The 20,680-nt window shown below is 51.7% G+C and overlaps 1 protein-coding gene across 1 annotated transcript in view; it reads right to left on the bottom strand.

Annotated features, from left to right (window-relative positions):
* Nucleotides 1–295: 295 nt before the first annotated feature.
* The window catches only part of IFFO2 (intermediate filament family orphan 2), a 45,143-nt gene continuing 24,758 nt past the window's right edge, over nucleotides 296–20,680 (bottom strand). The window contains exons 2-9 of the mRNA XM_048326184.1: nucleotides 19,254–19,314; nucleotides 18,809–18,904; nucleotides 16,082–16,222; nucleotides 13,635–13,777; nucleotides 11,080–11,200; nucleotides 7,813–7,902; nucleotides 7,037–7,167; nucleotides 296–6,266 (exon numbers count right to left, since the gene is read on the bottom strand). Of these exons, the coding sequence (XP_048182141.1) occupies nucleotides 6,161–6,266; nucleotides 7,037–7,167; nucleotides 7,813–7,902; nucleotides 11,080–11,200; nucleotides 13,635–13,777; nucleotides 16,082–16,222; nucleotides 18,809–18,904; nucleotides 19,254–19,314 (889 nt within the window). The 3' untranslated portion in view covers nucleotides 296–6,160. The remainder of the gene's footprint in view (nucleotides 6,267–7,036; nucleotides 7,168–7,812; nucleotides 7,903–11,079; nucleotides 11,201–13,634; nucleotides 13,778–16,081; nucleotides 16,223–18,808; nucleotides 18,905–19,253; nucleotides 19,315–20,680) is intronic.

The following is a 20,680-nucleotide window of genomic DNA, read 5'->3' as shown; positions in this document are numbered from 1 at the left end:
GCCCCTTTGGGAACTGAGAATTACCAAAAAAGGGGGGGTTTTAACCCAAAAGGGAGGCTTGGCTGGGGCGCGGGGCCAGGAGAAGGCTGAGGTGTGTAGCGAGTATTTTAATTTCCAAGAAGAGTCATGTTTTAAGAGCAGCAGCTGAAAGACCCTAATTTTGAGGGGAGTTTGGTCTATTTTAGCACCCCAAATCACCTGGATTTTAGGAAACGAGGATGGTCCCTCCCTTCTCAGACCCAAATCGTTTTGCTTTAGAGGCGTTTTCCACCCCAAGAATTAACACGCAGAGCCGTTCAACCAGGAGTTCGGTATTTATTCTATAGTTTTTTGTGGTTTTCCTCGTCACCAGAGACCGACTGGGACGCGTTTCATGGACAGCTCCCGCCCCTGTTCCCACAGAGGAGCCCCTGGGGTCCGGCACCGCGGGCTGAGCCCCGGCCCGGGCAGGACGGAGGGATGGAGCGGGATGGACACCGGACGGACACTGGCTGGACACCGGAGCAGCACACGGAGAGCCGCCAGCAGACCCGGACGGGGGAGGTGGGGTCGGTTTTGGCACTAAAAAAAGGAAAATGGAGCAAATCTGCCAAGCTCAGAGGAGAGCGGGTGGTTCTGGCTCTGGCTGAGGGAGTGTTCGGGGCTCCTCCTGACGTGGATTGGATTCTTGAAGCATTTCATGGTCCGAAATCCACTGGCGGTGTCCCATTCCAGCTGCTGCGGGTTCCCAGCACAGCACTCCAGCCCCATCCCCGCTCCAGAGCACGGGAGCTGGGTCATCCTCCGGCCTTTCCCCACCAGGGCTCCAACAGCATCATCAGTCCAGTCTTTGTCATTAAAATTAGCTAATATACAGAATATAAAGCACAATATTTACACGGGGACGGTAACCAGGGGCGTTCCCACACCATCAGTAGCTCGTTGGGGATAAAAGAAACTCTTACGTGACCTAAAGAGGAACCGACAAGAAGTGACACAGCAGGAGGGAAGAGCCATCGATACCCTCCACTTGAACACGATAAATAATAAATAATCCTTTTTGGCAGAAGGTAGCTACATTTGCTTTAACCACAGGAAGGTGTTTTAGGGGCTGAATCGTGAGCCTTTTGGTGAAACCACGTTACACAAGGAGTGTGTGTGTTCAGTGACCGAGGTTTAACCGCCCTCAAACCCTCCCCAGTTACACAGAAATTTCGGGTTTCAGGGGTGGCAGTCTGGGCAGCCCCGCTGGGTTTGTGGCACCGTGGTCCTGGGCTGTTCTGCCACAGAAATGACACAGGTTTGAAGCCACCCCAGGGGTTGTTCTATGCATTAACATCGTAATTTCCCAAAAAAAGGGAGCTGGCCAGACCCACAAGCACCCCCTTCCCAAGTGCTTCACTGTTGGAGTGCCTCAAATTAGGAGGGAACGGCGATTTCTACACCCAAATACCCACACTTAAACACGATTTGTTGCTCCTTCAAAAGAGAAGCTTTGCAAGGCTCCTGCGAACGCAGAAGGGTCTGAGGACACGGAACTCGCACAAAAACAGACAAAGGAAAGGGTCAGGTGTTTCCTCACTCCTCTGCCAAGGGCCTGGGCGAGCCCTCAGCGTTCCCTCTGCGGGGAGAGGGGCTGGGACCCCATTCCCACGGAGAATTCGGCAGGCAGTGCTTCCAGCTCACCTCCACCCCGCTCATTCCCACCGGGACACCGCGTGCTGCCTCCATTGGTAATTTTGTTCTCGGTTAAAACTCAAAGGGACACAAGTTACGTTCCACTACAAAGCTCAAAATCAAGCGTTGGGGTGGCAACAGCAAAGGCAAAGAGCTTTAAAACCTGCGTGTTCCCCTGCAGCCGAGTCCTGGACCCGTGCAAAAGGATAAAAAACCCGAAAGTCCCGAAACCAAAGGTGGAAAATCCTCACTGGGGTGCTCCTGCCTCATGGAAGCGCGGGGATGTCTCAATTCAGCCGGGATAAATCACTCCTTAAACATTCAGCTCTAAAATGAAGCACTCGAACGTGAAACAGAGACCTCCCAGCACTGCAGCTCTTCCAACACAAACATCCTTCCCCGTGCTCCCAGAGCCAAGGGAAACACCGGGAAGGAGCTCCGGGAGCACCCACGGCCGCCACGGCTTTTCCTCAGCCAAGCCCGGCCCGGGAGCCAGCTCGTGTTTTTGCTGGCAGGAACGATTATGGAAAAGGAAAATTAATATAATCTCGCTTTAGAAGCAGCTTTAGATGCAGACTCAGGCCTGATTCCCATCTGTTGCTTTGTTTGGTTGAGTTAATCCCAATTTCTACAGGTACAGACAACCATAATTTATCTTCCAGGCTGAGGCAGATTTTAACCCCTGTCCTGCTGCGCTCCCGGGACTCAGGAGGTCCCGACCCTTTCCAGGATCAGGGAATAAAATCACAGGGAGGCAGCAGCAATTCTGCAGAGGCAGAAAAGCTGCTGAGCCTGTTGGCCTCCCCTGGAGGAAGTGACCTGTGAGTGCTCCACAGCCAAACCTGTCCCGATTATTTCCACGCTGACTCTTGGAACCGTCAGAGAATTTGGGGGTCCCGTCAGAGCAGAAGAAACTTTACAAGGGAACGATTGCATCTGCAACAGAAATCTGTTTGCACTTTAAAAACCTCTAATAAAAATAGAATATATACTGTGTTTTTATAAATAGATTACACATTTAGCTTAGATGAGCTTCATTACATTCCCCCCCAACACTTTTTTTTTTTTTAAAGAATTTTGCTTTTTTTCGTTGTGTGAACTAAGACGACCGTCACTAAGTCTTTGAAAAACATGTTTGTACCACATTGTTCTTTAAAACATTTGTACCACATTATTCTTTGGACGTTTTTGAACAACATGCATCCACAAACTGCCATTTGTTTACTGAAAACATTTTTGTACAAACCCAGTTTAGGAATTTGATCTATTATTACACTGCTAACGAGCAAAAAAATTTGCTTCCTTGAAATCCCCTTTTAAAAAATGAGAAAGGATGAGGAGGATTTTCTGATTGTAAATCTAAAAAAGTGTCAATATGACACCGCATTAAGAATAGAAAACAAAAATAAAGTATTTACAGCTTTACAAAGGAAAAAAGGAAGAGGTCATCAAAATCATTTCCAGCATTTTTACAATTAAATTCTTTTTTTTTTGTTGTTTCTCTGGCGAGCTTTGATCTGGTTTCTGGAGTGGTGCCACACACACAGAGCAGGACCTCGAACCAATGACCTCCCAGGGAAACCCCCAAGGACCAACCCCAGCTGCCCCCAAAAGGTTGGTCCAGCCTAAATGAAAATAAACCCCCGACCCAGAGTATGAAAACACCTTTCCTTCCTTAAAAAGGGATTACATGTGGTTATAAGAAAGACACCAACATCCATGGGAATCTACTGTCCTACACATCACCACCGAGCACGTGAGTTCTACACCCCCACATCCCTCACTCCCCCCCACTACAGGTGCTCCTCCTCACCCCACACCCGAATTCCTGCCTCGGGAATTCCCTGCCCTCAGCACAACAGCTCCTGCGTTTGGGAACACTCAGCCTTTTTCCTGCTGGGACGCTGATTTTTAAGGAAAACCAACAAACCCGCAGCGAGGCGGCAGCGCGGCCCCGGCAGCGCCAGGAGCGTTCCCGGGCGGAGGAGAGCCAGGGGCCGGCTCCAGGAGCTGATTCACCACACTCAGCAACGCCTGTCCCGGCCACTGAAGCATCACAGACATCCAGCCTTGGCAGACGCTTCCTCGGCCTCGGGAGAGGCTCCTTGGGAGCAGCTGAAGTTCAAACGGGCTCGAAACCCTTCAGAATTACAGATTTCAAACATGCAGTCCCAGCCCCCTCCAAAAAATACCCCAAACACCCCCCCAGCCACCCCCCAGCTTGCAGCCCTCATGAACATCACATTTACCACTTTGGCCACCTAAGAAATAACAGGAATGAGCACTTTGGAGTAAGGTTTCTCTTCCAGAGAAAAGTTATCTACATTTACAGGACAGAGCAGGCTTCGGAAAGCCCCTCGCCCACGCCCAGGATCCAAGGAGTTGTCACCCGCTCTGCACCGAGCACTGCCATCAGTAAGGACACCACGGGAATATCCTTGGATGCACTGGCTTGGACTGAAGCCATCAGCTGTGGATTGTGCCCTCCCCACTGTGGATCCCGATGGATCAGCCTGGGCCCTCCTTCCCAGCCTGGAAAACGCAGGGAGCCCACGCGGCCTCGAAGCAGGAGATGGAGCTGACGGCCAGGCAGCAACACGGGAGACTCCGAGGGGAAAACATTCCTGTGCCCACAGCTCCACCAGGAACCCCCCGAGCTCCTGCCCTTCTCCGTGGCCGTGCCAGACTGAGGAATTTCCACCCAGGAATGAGCCATTTTCCAAGACACCTGTGCTCTTTACGGAATGGAGCGACACGGACCGACATCGGCTGCTTGCAGAGCAGCTCCAGAGATCCCGGACCAACACACCAGAGCCTTGGAAACACCAGGCAGGAAGCTCACAGGATTGGCCACTTTGCCTTTCCGGAACCTCTGGGTGGGTGCTGAGATGGGGATTTTCCCTGTCCAGCCCTAGCACTGCTCCTGCACAGCACCTTCCAAGCTTCCTGGCAGGAAAAACAAACACATTTGGTATTTACTCCCAGTCTTCCAACCACTACTTAACTCCACAGCTGGCTTTGGGCAGTATCAACCACACTCTCAATCTTGGTCTAAAAACAAACAAAAAATTATTGGCTGAGGTTTATACCCTGTTTTTACCTGGCTGAGGTGCTACAATTCCCATTCTAACCGTGAGGAGCTCGGTGATGCCGGAGTTCCCTCAGCCACCACCGAGTGATCCGACTTCTGATGCTGCTTCTCCTGGGTAAAAATACAGAAGGATGGGCAAAGCCAAGGTCTTGCCACTTTCTCACAGAGAAAGCACATGGCTGTTCCTCCCCAGTTCTAGGGCAGCAGCAGTTTGGGATTCAGTTTACTACGCCCTAAAAAGGATTACAGCATTTCCCAGTGTTCAGCTTTCCCGAAGAACAGTGGCCTGGATCTCTCCCAAAGTCCTGTCTCCAGCCTACATCTACGTCAGTGCATCCTGATGCTTCACCTACCCCACTCTACACATCACGGAAGCAGCATAAAATGGAGTTATCTCCCTGTCAGCAAAGGAAATTCTGCAAACACTAAAAAAAACCCAACAAAACCCTGAAAAAAGACACAAATCAACACGGACCTGAAGGGCTGATTCCCCTCCTAATCCCATCACTGGAAACAAAGGCATTGTGATATGACATTCCACCTCAAAAGCAGCTCTACAGACATCTAAGTGTGCAAATGTGGGTTTAGCTTTCCTTTTCCCAAGGGATAACTGTAGCCCAGCAGGGACCAAACATTCCACATAAATAAGGCGAGCTTTTTTTTTGTTTTTGCATAGTAGTTAATCAGTGATAGTCCCCCCCCCCAGTGACCCCTCCTGTGCCCACCTGCTTTGCCACCGAGCTGAGTCCTGCTCCTCCAGGTCCTGGAGTCCAGCAGAAACCTTGTACACATCCCAAAGGCTCCCTCACCCCGAAAGGTGGGATGAAGAAAACCCTTTGAGTACTGGAGAACTGCTTCCCCCTACGAGCTGTCTCCAAACCCGCTGTGATTTTTAAACGTTTGCAGTTCAATTTGGAGGCAATTCCTTTTTTTTTTCTTTTGTGCCAGACATTGGTAATTGCACCATAATTGTCTTGGTTCTGCTGCTCTTTTTGCCAGTGTTGCTTTTGCCAATCAGTGCAGCAGCTCAATAAAAACAGCAGCTTACTGAAGTACCCAGAGCCTCTGCAGCACCATCCTCTGCTGCTACCAGCTTTGGTTGGCTTTTTTTTTTTTTTAAAGAACATATTTTATAAAAACACCTGCTATTAATATTCCACTGGAGCTCAAAGTGGCTCAGCTTGGGGCAAAGGCACAATTAGAACACCGTGTTTTCCTACAGGACTCCGCATTTATGGTTTGTAGAACAGTAGAAATGTACAGCACCAATCCTTGGGTGGGAGGGGATGCGTGTAGGAATGAGTCCTCAGAGTCCCTCTGCGAGGGCTCTCGAGTCTTTCACCTTTCCCCCAGCAATTGGTTTGGAATCTTTGCTCTCCGTCTTCCCCTTCACCGCAATGCTCCCGCTTTCTATCAGCTGACCATGGGCTCCACGTCCGTCTCTCTGTCCAAATCGTCCTGAATTTCGTCTGTGTTTCCTGAGTCGCTGCTGGCTACGGAGCTGGGAGATGGAGAATTCCTGCAGGGAAAGGTGCAGCCAAAAAATTTAATATCAGTGACAGAAGGAGGAGGGGAAAAAAAAGAATCTTTAAAGAAAACAGTCACTTTCCCTCCACAATACTATTGAAAAACCCCTTTATTAACATGAAACATTGGCACTCCCCAAAGCTATTTAAATATCTATATTTAAATATAGATAATATATTTAAAAACCCCTTTAATAACATCAAACATTGGGTTTACAGTAAATAGCAGCAGTAAAATTAAGCTGCCACCCCACCCACCCCCTACACAAACACAGGGGCTGTCCCAGGTTTACTGATGGGGAAACGGAGAGCAAAGTCTCCTCCAGAGACTCTCAGCATCCCTAATACCCAGAGCCCTGAAAATTGAAAGTTTATCATCTTGTTCTACTGGGGTTGAGCAAGAGATAAGAGAAATCCCTCATAGTGTAAGGTTCTTAACACATGAGAAGATTAAAAAACAAGTTCTTCACGTAAGTCCAGAGTCGAGATTTAATTTGGGGTTTTAAGAGTTCTAAATCTGAGATGTTCAAGACTGGAAGTCCACCCGAGCTGCAGCTCCCTGTGCTTAGGAGCAGCTGCTGAATCCTTGGAGCTGTCACAGGGTGTAGGACCCCACACTCTGCTCCAGGCCCCCTTTCCCGGCTGATCCCGGGACACAGGATTCTCCCAAGGATAAAGCCATAAAGCGCCAGTGCTGCCCTTAGCCCCAGCTGGCAGGAGGCAGCAGGGAGGGAGCTCGTGGAGCAGCAGAGGACCCCGGTACCTGTCAGCTGAGCCCTTGATGAGCCTCCTGCAGGTTTCCATCTGCACGTCCAGGCCCCGCTTCATGCTGCACATTTCCATGTACTCGTGCAGGTGCCGATTCATGTCACTCTTGGCCGTGGCCAGTTCCAGCTGGGGGAAAGAAGGGGAAAGAATCAGCCTCAGGTGAGGTGCAATCCCAGTTTCCCTGCGCTTCCCACCCTGGTGGGGATGCCTCAGCTGGCCAGAGCCCACCCAAACCGCCCGCAGTGCACGCTCATCCTCCCTGCTCCTCACTGCCAACGCGTTCACCAGCTCAGGAAGGGCAATCAGAGTTTCACGCTGGTTCTGAGCAGCCCTGGAGGGGTTTTCCTGCTCTTGGCACCTTGTTTGTCAACAGGCAGGAATTAATGAAAGCCTGTTGGAGGCAGGGCAGAGATTTTGAGAAGCTCCAGCTGCTGTTTCTGGCAACCTGTGAGGCCACGTCTTGGGAAGCATTTCCCAGGGTGAGGGTGGATATGCAGAACAAAGGGAGGGAAAATAGAATAATAAAAAAGAATAATAGTGTGTTTTATTCCTTTTGTTCTGCAGGTTTTCTGTCTCCAGCAGCCCCAGATTTATGCTCAGTGCTGAAGTATGGAGCAATAATAGCACAGAGAATGGCATTTAGGAAAATCCCCAGGGCATGTCAGAGGGAAATGCCTTTGCATTCTTGGATATATGGACATTCCTCCTTCCCTCTGGGACTCCCCGGTGCGTGCCCGTGTCCCTCCATTAGGAACAATTCCCCTTCCTCACCTCTATCTGCCCTATTGTCTCCTGGTATTCCTTGTCTCTCGTTTTGAAGAAAGACTCTGTTTCGTGGATCAAGTTTCCCAGGTTTTCTTCCTGCAGGGGAAAGGAGAACACAAAGAATGAGCAAGGAACTAAAAGCATTCAGGAGCGAACGGAGGATTTTATTCAGCCTCCCCTGGAAATGCAGGTGGTTGTGTTCCTTCATGCACTGATTTTTGTTTTTTTTAACACAGGCAAGGAATATTGTTCTTCAAACTGGAATACCAGGAGAACACATTTCTGTGCCACGAGCAGAGCTTTGGACACACAAAGGTGAGGGCTGATCAAGGCTCCAGCAATTAAACCCATGCACCTGATGCATTCCAAAGCACCAAACCCCTGCATCTTCCCGAGCCTTTCACAGCCTCATCACACTGGCACAGACTGGAATTGCTCTCCAGCCATGAAACTTTTCATTTTCCCTGCACTGACCACACTGCTACTCACACCTTTGTCCTGGAATTGTCACTTTCCAGTTACACATCGTTACCCTCCAGCACCCCCCGTGCACGCACGGATCCCCTCTGGAATTCCTCAGGGCACTGCTGGATAAAGCAGCTGAACAAATGCTGTCCTGCTCTGGAGTGACAGTACAGCCTGGGCTCCCAAACACACAGAGCTACTTCGTGCTGCACAAAAAGGCACCACAGTGTCGCTGCTCCCTCTTCCACGTCTTCAAGCAGCTCTGCTTTCCATTACAAAATCATCCTCGACTTAACACGACTGCACCGATGAGTGCTAACGGCCTTGCCGCGCTGTGGCCACATCCCTGGCAGATTTACAGGGCTCATTGCTGGCACCCACACCAGGCTACCCAGCCTGGAGTTACAAGAATCATCCCACTGATCCTTTTATATGCAGAAGAGCTTTAAGGAGGAAGGTCATAAAAGAAGGTGGCGAGGGCAGCGTGTAAGAACTTGAATAAAACCCACGGAAGGAAGATTCAGGCATGTAAAGCACATGTTAAAGAGCAGGCACAGCCGGAGCAGTCTTTATTCTGAACCTCCATCTACAAGCCAAATCTACCCTTTCCTTGTATAATTTTCATTTAGAAGGATTTAAGCTTCTTAAAATCTTTAGAGTTTCCGCGCGCGGGGCCTGGGCTCGGCGCTATTGCTGTGAAGGCTCTGCTCAGCCAGGCACGCCCGGCCTATGCAAATCAGCCTGTCATTAATTCCTGCTCAAGGCTCCTCGTTATCACCCTGCCACTCTCCCGCTCCTCGTTATCACCCCGCCACCCTCCCGCTCCCCGTTATCCCTCTGCCACTCTCCCGCTCAGCGCGGTTTCTGCAGCTCCAGCACTTCCCAGTAATCCCCGCAGCCTCCGAGTGCTCCGGAGGGATGATCCACGAGCAGGGAGGTGGAACGTGGACACGCCCTGGCAGCCAGCACCAGACAATATTCCCGAGGCTGCTGCCTCAGCATCTTCCCTGTCCGGGAGGCAGCGGGATGATTTCCCACCTCCCGCCGCTGTGCTGCTCAGCGATGCAATAACACAGCCACTCCCAGCCCTTCCCAGCCCTTCCCAGCCATTCCCAGCCATTCCCAGTCCTTCTCAACCCATTCCCAGCCCATTCCCAGTCCTTCTCTACCCATTTCCAGCCTGTTCCCAGCCCTTCTCAACCCATTCCCAGCCCAATCCCAGTCATTCCCAGCCCTTCCCAGCCCTTCCCAGCCGTTCCCAGCCCGTTCCCAGTCCTTCTCAACCCATTCCCAGCCTATTCCCAGTCCTTCTCAACCCATTTCCAGCCCACTCCCAGCCCTTCCCAGCCATTCCCAGCCCATTTCAGCTCATTCCCAGCCATTCCCAGCTGTTCCCAGCCATTCCCAGCCCATTCCCAGTCCTTCTCAACCCATTTCCAGCCCATCCCAGCCATTCCCAGCCCTTCTCAGCCCATTCCCAGCCTTTCTCAACCCATTTCCAGCCTGTTCCCAGCCCATTCTCAGCCCTTCTCAGCCCCGTTCTGAGCCATTCCCAGTCCTTCTCAGTCCATTTCCAGCCTTTTTCCCAGCCCATTCCCGTCCTTCTCTACCCATTTCCAGCCCGTTCCCAGCCCTTCTCAACCCATTCCCAGCCCAATCCCAGTCATTCCGAGCCATTCCCAGCCCTTCTCAGCCCATTCCCAGTCATTCCCAGTCTTTCTCAACCCATTTCCAGCCTGTTCCCAGCCCATTTCCAGTCCTTCTCAACCCATTTCCAGCCCATTCCCAGCCCTTCTCAGCCCATTCCCAGTCATTCCCAGCCTTTCTCAACCCATTTCCAGCCTGTTCCCAGCCCCATTCTGAGCCATTCCCAGCCCTTCCCAGCCCTCTCCAGGCCGGTTTAAGAAGGCTGCGGAGTGGCTGGACGAGGCAGCACGCTGCCATTAGCTGCCTTTCCCCGGGATCTTAGGGATTAAAAGGAAGCTGCTCATTATCCACCACTGCCAGCAGATCCCCTCTGATGGGGAGAGGGAGGTTCACGGCTTCAGAGGATCCCTGGGCCTTCGTGTGGTCCTGCAACCACAGGTTCTTTGTTTGAGGTGGGATTTACATCCTTTGACACCTTCCACAGACCGCACCGAGGCTGCTTTGCTCCCCACAGGAACAACTGTGCAACCCCGTGCCCTGCACTCCACAAATGATCATAATTAAAGTGTGAATGACAATGCACAGAGAAAGGAGGTGCTGTGGGGAAGATCATGGAATCCCAGACTGGTTTGGGTTGGAGGGACCTTAAAGATCACCCAGTGCCACCCCTGCCATGGGCAGGGACACCTCCCACTATCCCAGGCTGCTCCAAGCCCCAATGTCCAACCTGGCCTTGGGCACTGCCAGGGATCCAGGGGCAGCCACAGCTGCTCTGGGCACCCTGTGCCAGGGCCTGCCCACCCTCACAGGGAAGGATTTTTTCCTAAAACCCATCTAAACCACTTCCTGTCAGCCCAGAGCAAGGGTGACAGATTCCCTGACGCTCCTGGAACAGACACCTTGGATCTTTTACCTCTCACTTGGTACTTTTAAATACTCAGTTTGAAGGAGCCAAGGAAATCAAGTTTGGCCAATAGAGTGATTGCACAGACCAAACATCAACCACAGAGATGAAGCACTAAGAGGATTTTAAAACCGAAGTAGGTTTGTGTGGCAGGCTGGATCACCAGTCAAACACCCACAGGCTCAAATGGCTGAAAGAGTAGCTGAGGGAGAGTATCTGCAGAGAAGAGCTGGAGAAAATAAGGGGAGTGAACTCACCTCTCCTTGGAGGTCAATTGAGGGATTGCAGTTGGTGAAGTCTTCCCAAAGCAGCAGCGTTTCCTCGTTCTCCTCCCATGTTAAACTGTCACAGTCGTCATCAAAATCAAACGTCTCCCGACTGAGAGAACAGAACAGGCATTAACGAAACCACTCCAGCCCCACTCCCTCAGTCCTTTAATTAATTGTCTAGAAAAATGGGCTATGAGAGCTGAATGAGGGGACAATGCAGCGGCTGGAAATCCTCACAGCTTTTACAAGCAGCCTGTGCCACTGTCCAAGTCCCTCTTTCCCGGGCTCTCTGCCACCCCACAGCAGAATAAAAGATCCTTGTTGGAGCTCCTGCTCCAAGCACCAGGCCTGGCTCTGCCCTCCAGATGGAGCTGCACAGAAGCTTCCCCTGTTTGCAAAACCACAAAAATGTTTGGAGCTGTTCCTTTGCTCCGTGGGCAAAGGAGCCCAAAGGCAGCACGGGGATGTTACAAGGCACGGAACCCGCGCTGATTTCACGGCGGGGTTCAGCCAGCGGGTCCCCTGCAGCCCTTGGAACACGGGCTCTGAAAGGAGCAAGGACAGCAAGGCTGAGCCCCAAAGCGATGTGTGGAGGAGACAAACACTCCTGCAGCCACTGAGGGCAGAGCAACCAGGCAGGAGGGGCCTTTCCCACCCTGATCTGCTCAAACTTGTGCAATAAAGGAAAGTTTCAGGGGGGCAGAGCACAGAGCAGTAGCTGCTTCTCATCTTGGTTCAGGAGCCCTGACAAAGAGCTGGAATTGCTCCCTAAGCAGCCTGCATTCCAGGCTGATGCATTTTTATGGCTTTAGCTCACTTCCTCTGAGCTGATAACATCTCAGGAAGCAGCCCGATGCTGTCCCAGGAGGCTGCAGAGCTTGGCAAGGGACAGGAGGTTTGTCTGGATCAGCAGCGCTGTAAAAATGTCATTTACAAAACTTGGACATTCATGATTGTGCCTTTTGCAATTCCACTCCTTCAAATTGTTTTCTTTTTGCAAGATCTGCCCTGGCCAGAGAGCACAAAGACTCCTGGGCTGACCTCACACGCTGCTCAAAATCCACGGCAGTTTGAATTTTTTACTACTTAATCCTTAAGAATTAAGTTCCTTATGGCTAAAATGCAAGTTGTTTTGTTTCTGTTAACGATATCAGCTCCTCAATCTATTTCTAAACTATTAATTTCTACTTCACAGAGACCCCAAGCCCGTCCCCGATGAGCCACCACCCCTTCCCCACATCACCCCAGCTTGACAGAACAAGGTTCCTGTAGCACTTTGTGCCACCTGTAATAGGACCAGGAGATAAGAATTACCCTCATTAGCAGCACCAGTAACAACTGGGTCTCACAGGGCAGGTTTGGGAATGAAATTAAAACCCAAACACATGACCAACCTAGTAGGTACATTTTAACTTCTTGCTTTTTAAAACAATCCACACGCTGCCTGCCCTCACAGCGAATTTAGGCCATGGGGAAGCCAAAAACCTGTGTTTATCCCACTGATTATTACTAAGGGCCTAAAGACATCTGAAAGGAACCCTAACAAGGGGAATCATCCACAGCTTTTTGCAAAAAACACCCCTCCCACACAGGGAATTCAGGCAGAGAGGAGGGAACACTCCCCCTGGACCCGGAGCTCTGGGCACTGCCAACAACAGAAGAGGAGTTGGTGGTTCTTAGACCGTCCCTTGTGTGCTCCTCCACACAGATCCTGTCCTGCCCCGCGTGGGAAAGCTCTGGGAGCTGCCAGGAGACACCCCACACCCTCCCTGGGCCAGCAGTCAGACCCACGGTGCTTCCCGGGGCTTCTCTCTGCCAAAAGAGAACAGCAGAGACCCCGAAAGCCTCACCTGGCTGTGGCTACCCCCGTCCTGTCCCTGATGGGAGAAGGGGACACAGGGCACATCTCCAGCCACCCCCCTGACCTGCTCAGTGCAGCACCACGTGCAGGGAGTCCTTCCTCAGCTGCTACAAACTTCCTTCGTGGGAGGAGTTTGCTTTGGGGTAAAGCTTTAGGCAAAAAGATTTGGTTTAGGGGTAAAGCTTTAGGCAAGATGAACTCCAATTCTCATCATTGGTGAGACTGGGCTTTGCAGCACAGCTGACAACACCAACATTCCTGACATCTAGAAACTGTCGTCCCCTGATCTTCCCGACAGATCCACCACTCCCACTTGCCTACAGCCCAACTGAAAACCACCCCGAAAGACCTGAGAGGTTTCTATCCACTCCAAACTGGGCTTTCAGTTCAAATTCTATCCAGCCAAGCAAACTCTAGGAATCAAGTATTCAGGCAAACATACAGAACAGATTCCTGGTTTTGACCCTTTTTTGTTGCATTTTTCCTCTTTCACAACAACACAGTAGCAAAACCAGTCTGTATTTTTTCTATCCTCTGTAGTTCCTCCCACCTGAGAGAGGAGCAGGAATCCGTTCACTTTATTTGAACTTCCCCAAAGTCTCCTGGCCTGAGCCACACTGCCAGCTCAGGGCTTCCAGGCTAAGGCTGCCTGGAACAGGAGCAGTTTTTCCGGGATACTCACAGCTGGTTGAACATCCTCTTCATCTCATCCGTGATGTTGAGGGAGCAGCTGACCTCGTCGTCTGAGAACCTCCCGTTGTCCGCGTCCTGCTCCGACAGCTCCTCGTCGGACGTGAGCTTCCGCTCCTTCTTCTTGGAAGCCACCTTGGGTGGAGAGAGCAGCAGTGACTACAGGGCTCAGCTGAGGGGGAGTGGCAAATCGGGGTGGAAGGAGAGGACAGCGTTAGGTCTGAGCAGCTCCCGGGAAACGCACGGATTCCCTGCCCGGACTCGTGGCGGGCATCGCCCCTGTAAGGAGTGGTGGACACGGAGCACAGGGAAGCAGCTGGGAAGAGCAAAGCAAGCTGCAGGCTGCCAGCGCTCTGGGGATGTTCATCTGCTCACTGAGCCCGGCCTGGGACCTGCCAGAGGCCATGCAGAGGCTGGAATGAGCCAGGGAAAAGCGGAAGCGGGCAGCGGTGCCCGGGCAGAGAGCAGTGACAGAACTCTCCCTCTCCTGCCACCACCACAGGTGTGGCCTCCAGCACGGAACCCTCAGCAAGGAACAGACAGGAAACCTTTCCAGAGAGCCTTTATTCCAGGGCCATCCCCACCCCCGCAGCGGCAGCGGATTGAGGATCCTCAGGCGGACACAGAAGGGTTGGCTGAGGCATGGAAAAGCCCGGACAGCTCCAAGAAACGAACTTCAGGGAACTCAAGGGACTCCCCTGCAAGGGGCACACAGGGCTGGGAACACCCAGGATGCTCCCAGATCCCAGAGGATCCCAGAGGGCTGGGAACACCCAGGATGCTCCCAGATCCCAGAGGATCCCAGAGGGCTGGGAACACACAGGATGCTCCCAGATCCCAGAGGATCCCAGAGGGCTGGGAACACACAGGATGCTCCCAGATCCCAGAGGATCCCAGAGGGCTGGGAACACCCAGGATGCTCCCAGATCCCAGAGGATCCCAGAGGGCTGGGAACACACAGGATGCTCCCAGATCCCAGAGGATCCCAGAGGGCTGGGAACACCCAGGATGCTCCCAGATCCCAGAGGATCCCAGAGGGCTGGGAACACCCAGGATGCTCCCAGATCCCAGAGGATCCCAGAGGGCTGGGAACACACAGCATGCTCCCAGATGCCAGAGGATCCCAGAGGGCTGGGAACACCCAGGATGCTCCCAGATGCCAGAGGATCCCAGAGGGCTGGGAACACACAGGATGCTCCCAGATGCCAGAGGATCCCAGAGGGCTGGGAACACACAGGATGCTCCCAGATGCCAGAGGATCCCAGAGGGCTGGGAACACCCAGGATGCTCCCAGATGCCAGAGGATCCCAGAGGGCTGGGAACACCCAGGATGCTCCCAGATGCCAGAGGATCCCAGAGGGATGGGAACACCCAGGATGCTCCCAGATCCCAGAGGATCCCGGAGATGCTCCCAGCTGGTGCCAGAGCCACAAACACACGGTCCACTCCCAGCCTACAGCAGTCTTCCCTCTGCTTGGCACACAAACCATCCCTTGTTGGCATCGTTCTCCAAGGTTTCACTCTCCTGGTCATTTTAACCCCTGCAGGCCTGACCAGCAGTGTGCTCTACAGTCACCTCTGAGCAGAAAGACTCAGCAATTCTCCTCAGAGACAAGAAGGAAGCACTGGCACCACGCAGTGGCTCAACTTGCCAGAGAAATAATTCTCCTCTGAGGAGGTTTGAGTCTTTTGGGGAACATAAGGGGAAAAAAACCATCAAACATTTAGGCAACTTCACCAGCAGAGCCCACAAGGATCCTTTCCAGTGCTTTTGGACAGCATTTAGCACACTGTGTGCTATCACTGCACACAGGAAAGCATCAGATTCACTGAGAGCCTGAACAAGACACGTTTAGATGGAAGCAGAAGGAAGGTGGGTCAATCAGGGCTGAAACTGCAGTTGTGACCAGACCAGCTGCACTGGGAGTGACAGCTCTGCTCCAGGCAGAGCTTTCGGAGCAAATTCAAGGACTTTCCTTCTAGCACCAAGGAAAGCAACTGGAGCTTGTGTCTCACAGAGCAGCCAGAGCTCACCATCACAGAAATGTTATTTCTGGCCATGGAGCTCGAGCCAGAAATAAGAACATTCAGATGACAGCTCCACGAGCTTAAAACTTCTCACTTGTGAAGGGAACAAATGGGAGGGAGGAATTATACAAACCTAGGCCCTGTAACATTGCTTTTCTCCCTGCATTCAGTGCAGACTAACATCAGACTCACAGCACGGCTTAAAGATCATCCTGGGCCTTGTGGTTTTTTTTTAAACCCTCTGCACTTTGTGCTCCTGGTGCTGCAGCAGCTCCTGCAGCAGAGCTACACTGACAGACAGAGGCAAATACGGCCATAGAGAGAGTTCAAGAAAAGGCAAACGACCTGGACCACGCTGCTCAGCGCTGCTCCCTCCTGCCCTACCCTATGGAAAATTCAGGGCCTAATCACCTGGAAAATCTTGGAAACGTCTTCCGAGTTGCGCTGCTGCGCGACATCGCACAGCTTGGCCGTGATATCGATTCGGCGGCAGATGTCCATGTCCACCTTCATGGCCTTTTCTTGGATCTTTGTGTCCAGGTCTGTCATGGGCTGCAGGAAGGACAGCAGGGATTATCTTCTATTATTAGACAGTTCAGGCAAGAAGAGATACCCCACAGTATCTCTGGAACCCCAGGCCACACCAGTGTTTAACAGCATCACACCCTGCTCTCCGGGCAGGCAGAGCACGGGCACTCTCAGGACTCCACAGCTCACAGGGAGCGCTCACCCCTGATTCTAAACCAAAGTTTCAACTCTCAGGGATTTGCCACCGAAAAAAAACCTGCACCCACCCCAAAACAACTGCTCAGTGCGGCAAGGGGGAACCTCGATGGGTCAGGAACAGGGTGGGACAATGGGATGCCCAGAGAAGCTGTGGCTGCCCCTGGATCCCTGAAAGGGTCCCAGGCCAAGCTGGATGGGGCTTGGAGCCACCTTGGACAGTGGAAGGTGTCCCTGCCCATGGCAGGGGGTGGCACTGGACTGTCCTGAAGGTCCCTTCCATCCCAAACCATTCTGGGAGTCCATAAATAACACTTTAAAAATGGAGAAACCCCCCCCTGTGCAGCGTGTGCAGAGCAGAATGACACCTAAAACCTGGTGAGGATGCAACACTTCCCCTCTTTCAGACACAAAAGCTGTGCCTGCACGGAGAAGCTGCTGCTAAACCAGAACCCAGGCCACGCAGCAACTGCACACAGAGCATGGAACCATCAAACCCTGACTGGATCTAAAGAGATCCATGAAAACCTTGGCACAGAGAACACTCCTTGCTGGCACTAACCTGGCTTCCAGCCCAGCAAAAATTCTGCAGGAAAAATTCTGCAGGAAAAATTCTGCAGGAAAAATACTGCCTGGTAGTGGTTCTAATTTCTGAGAGATACTCCCACTCAGACAGAACATCTGGCTCCTTATGAAGGAAGAAACACTAAAAAATCCCCAAAGCACATTCTCCATCCTAGGCGAGACTTGCTCTGTTGGACAGTCCCGCTCCTAAGCAACGCTTCCACTTGGGACACCAAAGTGGAAAAACCCTTTGCAGACCATTCTTAAACACCAAATCCCCTTTCTAAGAGGAAAGCTTTGGCATTTTGTTGGTTTGCTTTGCTTTTTCCCACCTTTGTTTTTGTTTTAAATTATTACACAGAGTCTTCTCCAGCCCCCGTGAACCACCTTTGGAGATTTCTGTTTTCCAGACACACTGAGGAAAACAAATCTCTCAACACTGACACACTCCACGCAATCCTATCCATTGAACTGGTGATCCTTATCTGCAGGAAGGAAAGAGCCACGTGCCCACATTTTGCACTTCTCTCTTCTAAATATTTACCCAGTGAGGTTCAAAACAAGCACTGCCGGTGCTTTCCTTGGGTTCCCTTATCCCTTGAAGTGTGCAGAGCCCAGAGCACTTTCCCTGAGCCCAGGAGGATGTTTGCTTTCACCACCACCTCCCTTTTTGTACACACGGAGCACTGAGTTCCTCAGTGAAATGAAGTCACAGCCATGGCCCCAGCAGCCTCTCCCTTCCAGGCTGCCTCTAGCCAGGCATGGCCATCCTCGATTAACCACCAGAAGGACACCCAGCTAATTGCCAAATTTCCCATGAGCAGATCTAGTGGCCCCGAAAGAATGGATTTGACAGCTGGGAGCGGGTTCTGCAGGTTTGTGTGAAGTCAGGAGAAGGCTGTGGCGTGCAAAAATTACACAATAAATCAGCATAACAGGGTTTGTTCCTTACACAAGTGGCTTCAGCACTACCTCAGGCTTACTGAGAAAGGCACCTCAATGTCCACCTGGCTTATCTTTCCAGATATCTGCATGCTCTCACTGTTTAAACAAAAGCATTTTATCCTAGAAGATCCTCTGGCTTTGAAGAGAACTCAGTATCTAAGGAGACATGAGGAAATTCCTGAGAAAACAAAGTCTTTTCTCCTTTCTTTTCTTTTTAAGCCACGAGGTTGAACCAGCCCTGGAAGCAAAGCCAATACCTGAACCAGGACTACAGGATTCATCTTTTCAGAGCTTCATTAAGGGAGATGGGAAACACCCGTGAGGGTGAGGAGGGCCTGGCACAGGGTGCCCAGAGAAGCTGCCCCTGGATCCCTGGCAGTGTCCAGGGCCAGGCTGGACACTGGGGCTTGGAGCAGCCTGGGACAGTGGGAGGTGTCCCTGCCTGAGGCAGGGGGTGGCACTGGATGATCTTTAAGCTCCTTCCAACCCGAACCATTCCATGATTCCATACAACGTGTTCCTTCAGGAACGTGATTTTCCCGCATAACTCGAGGCAGAGCCCCCGTGCCAGCAGCTCCTGGTGCTGCACAGTGGTGAACCTGCAGCCCAGTCTGGGAGTTCTCCAACCCCTCTTTCCCAGATCCGAGTGCTGGCCCTGCCAGCTGTGGGGAAGGGGAGGGGAGGGCAGAGTCCTGGTTATGGGCTAAGCAGCAGTTAATGCATCTCCACACAGACCAGACAGGAAGCGGGGAAGGGGGATCTGTCTGATGCATTAGATCCCAGCAGCCATGGCTAATTACACAGCAGCACTCACTAATTAATTACACAGCAGCACTCACTATTCACCTGGCCATGGGTGAAGCCATTTGCAGGACACAACACCCACAGAGGGCCCTCTGTACTTACATCACTCATCAGACCCTTAAAGACCACAAGCTCTGCTTTCAGCCTCTCAATTTTCTCGTTCAACTCTTCCTGGAGAGCTTCTGCTTCCTGTGCCTCCTGCAAGGGAAAACACACCAGAGGTGAGAGGGAAGAGCCCAGCAAAGCTCCTCACTCAGCCTGAGCAGGCTGAGAAGGCACTGGGGAGAAAGGGCTTTAGAACGGAACTGAATTCTTTAGTGAAATTTGTTATCCTCCATTGTAACTTCCACTCCCTCCTCCCGCTTTGTCACAAACTTTGTCACAGATTTCATCCCAGCTTCCCAACATTAACACTGTCCTCTACAGCAGCACAGCTGCTCTAGCCAGAAGTCAGATTTTTAATTAAAAGACAAATAAAATGATGACCAGCACGACAAAAGGTGCAGAAAACCCCGGCACCTTTCACTCCAAACTCCTCAAACCTCACCTCTCGCAAGGTTTCCACCATAGATTCCAGGCTCATCCTCCTCGTCAGCTCCTCTTCCCATCTGCAAGGCAAGATGTGCGAAGTGGTAATTATAGAGAAAAGCGGTTTTTGCCCCTCAAAATCACAAGTGTTCTGATAGCTGTGGGAGGATGACAGCTATTGGAAATGCAGAGCAGATGGTCTCCCTCAAAGCAGGAACACCGAGTCTGAAAGGGAAGAAAAGCTGTCTCCACTTTTAGCGGGATCAGCATTCCTCCTGCTCTCACACACGACAGAACCATGGGATCCCAGAGGTTTGGGCTGCGAGGGAATTCAAAGCTGATCCCACTCCAGCCCCTGCCATGGCCAGGGACACCTTCCACTATCCCAGGTTGTTCCAGCCTGGCCTTGGACACTTCCAGGGATCCAGGGGCAGCCTCAGCTCCTCTGGGCACCCTCACAGGGAAGAATTCCTCCCTCATTTCTAACCTAAATTTCCCCTCTTTCAGTTCGTTTGATATTTGGCTGCAAATACGGTGGGAAGTTTCCAGTTTGAAAAGAATCGAGTGTAGGGAAGTCACGTCAATCAAAAATCTCACCATTTCCCAGTTCACTCCAAGCAATCCATGTTTCTGTGCCCTCTGTATCCAATTCCTCAATAAGCTCCATGCCCCAGTCACTTCCCAGCACTCCAATTGCCAGGGGAGCGCTGGGACAAGTCCCTGAGTGCTGGGCACACACACTCGGTGCTGAGGGTGGCAGCGAAGGAGACAGAGCTATGAATTGTTTAATTAAACCTCACACCGTGCTCGAGGTCATTAGTGGGGCTCAGAGCAGCCTGGTCTGGGGAAGGTGTCCCTGCCCATGGCACGGGGTTGGAATGAGATGATTTTATGGTCGCTCCCAACCCAAATAATTCTGGGATTCTACAATTACTGGATTAAGTGTTAAAAAAAAAAAAATCCAGTTTTTTAAGCACTGAAACCCTTTTCAGCAAACCCAGAATCTGACACTATTAACTGGAAAGATTCTGGAAAAATGATGATACACATGGATGTGGTTTGAGTTTGGGGGGAGAGGGAACGCCAAGTGTGTGCCCCTCTTTGAACAGGCACCAATGCCAGCCCAGACTTGCCTGGTCTATTGGGACAACAGGAATTACACTCCTGGAAAAGAAACTTTGGATACAACAGATCAAAAAGAATCCTGTGAACAGCCTCCCTGAGTGCCATCACAACCATTTCTGTTGCTACTTCAACACTTCTTAGAGTTCAGCTGCAGCTGTGAGGCCAGAAATCCACGGAATCAAAGAAAATGCAGCGGTTAAATCCACCAAAATTCACGGATTCATCCCGTTTTCCAACACACACAGCACGCTGGTGGTGGCTGGAGTGCAGGATGCCCCCCTGGAGGCCGATTTGCTGCACTCACCAGCACGGTGCCCCTGG

Source organism: Corvus hawaiiensis, chromosome 22, assembly GCF_020740725.1.
Source record: "Corvus hawaiiensis isolate bCorHaw1 chromosome 22, bCorHaw1.pri.cur, whole genome shotgun sequence".
In the NCBI taxonomy this organism is placed as follows: domain Eukaryota; kingdom Metazoa; phylum Chordata; class Aves; order Passeriformes; family Corvidae; genus Corvus; species Corvus hawaiiensis.
This window is presented reverse-complemented; position numbering and strand designations above follow the sequence as displayed.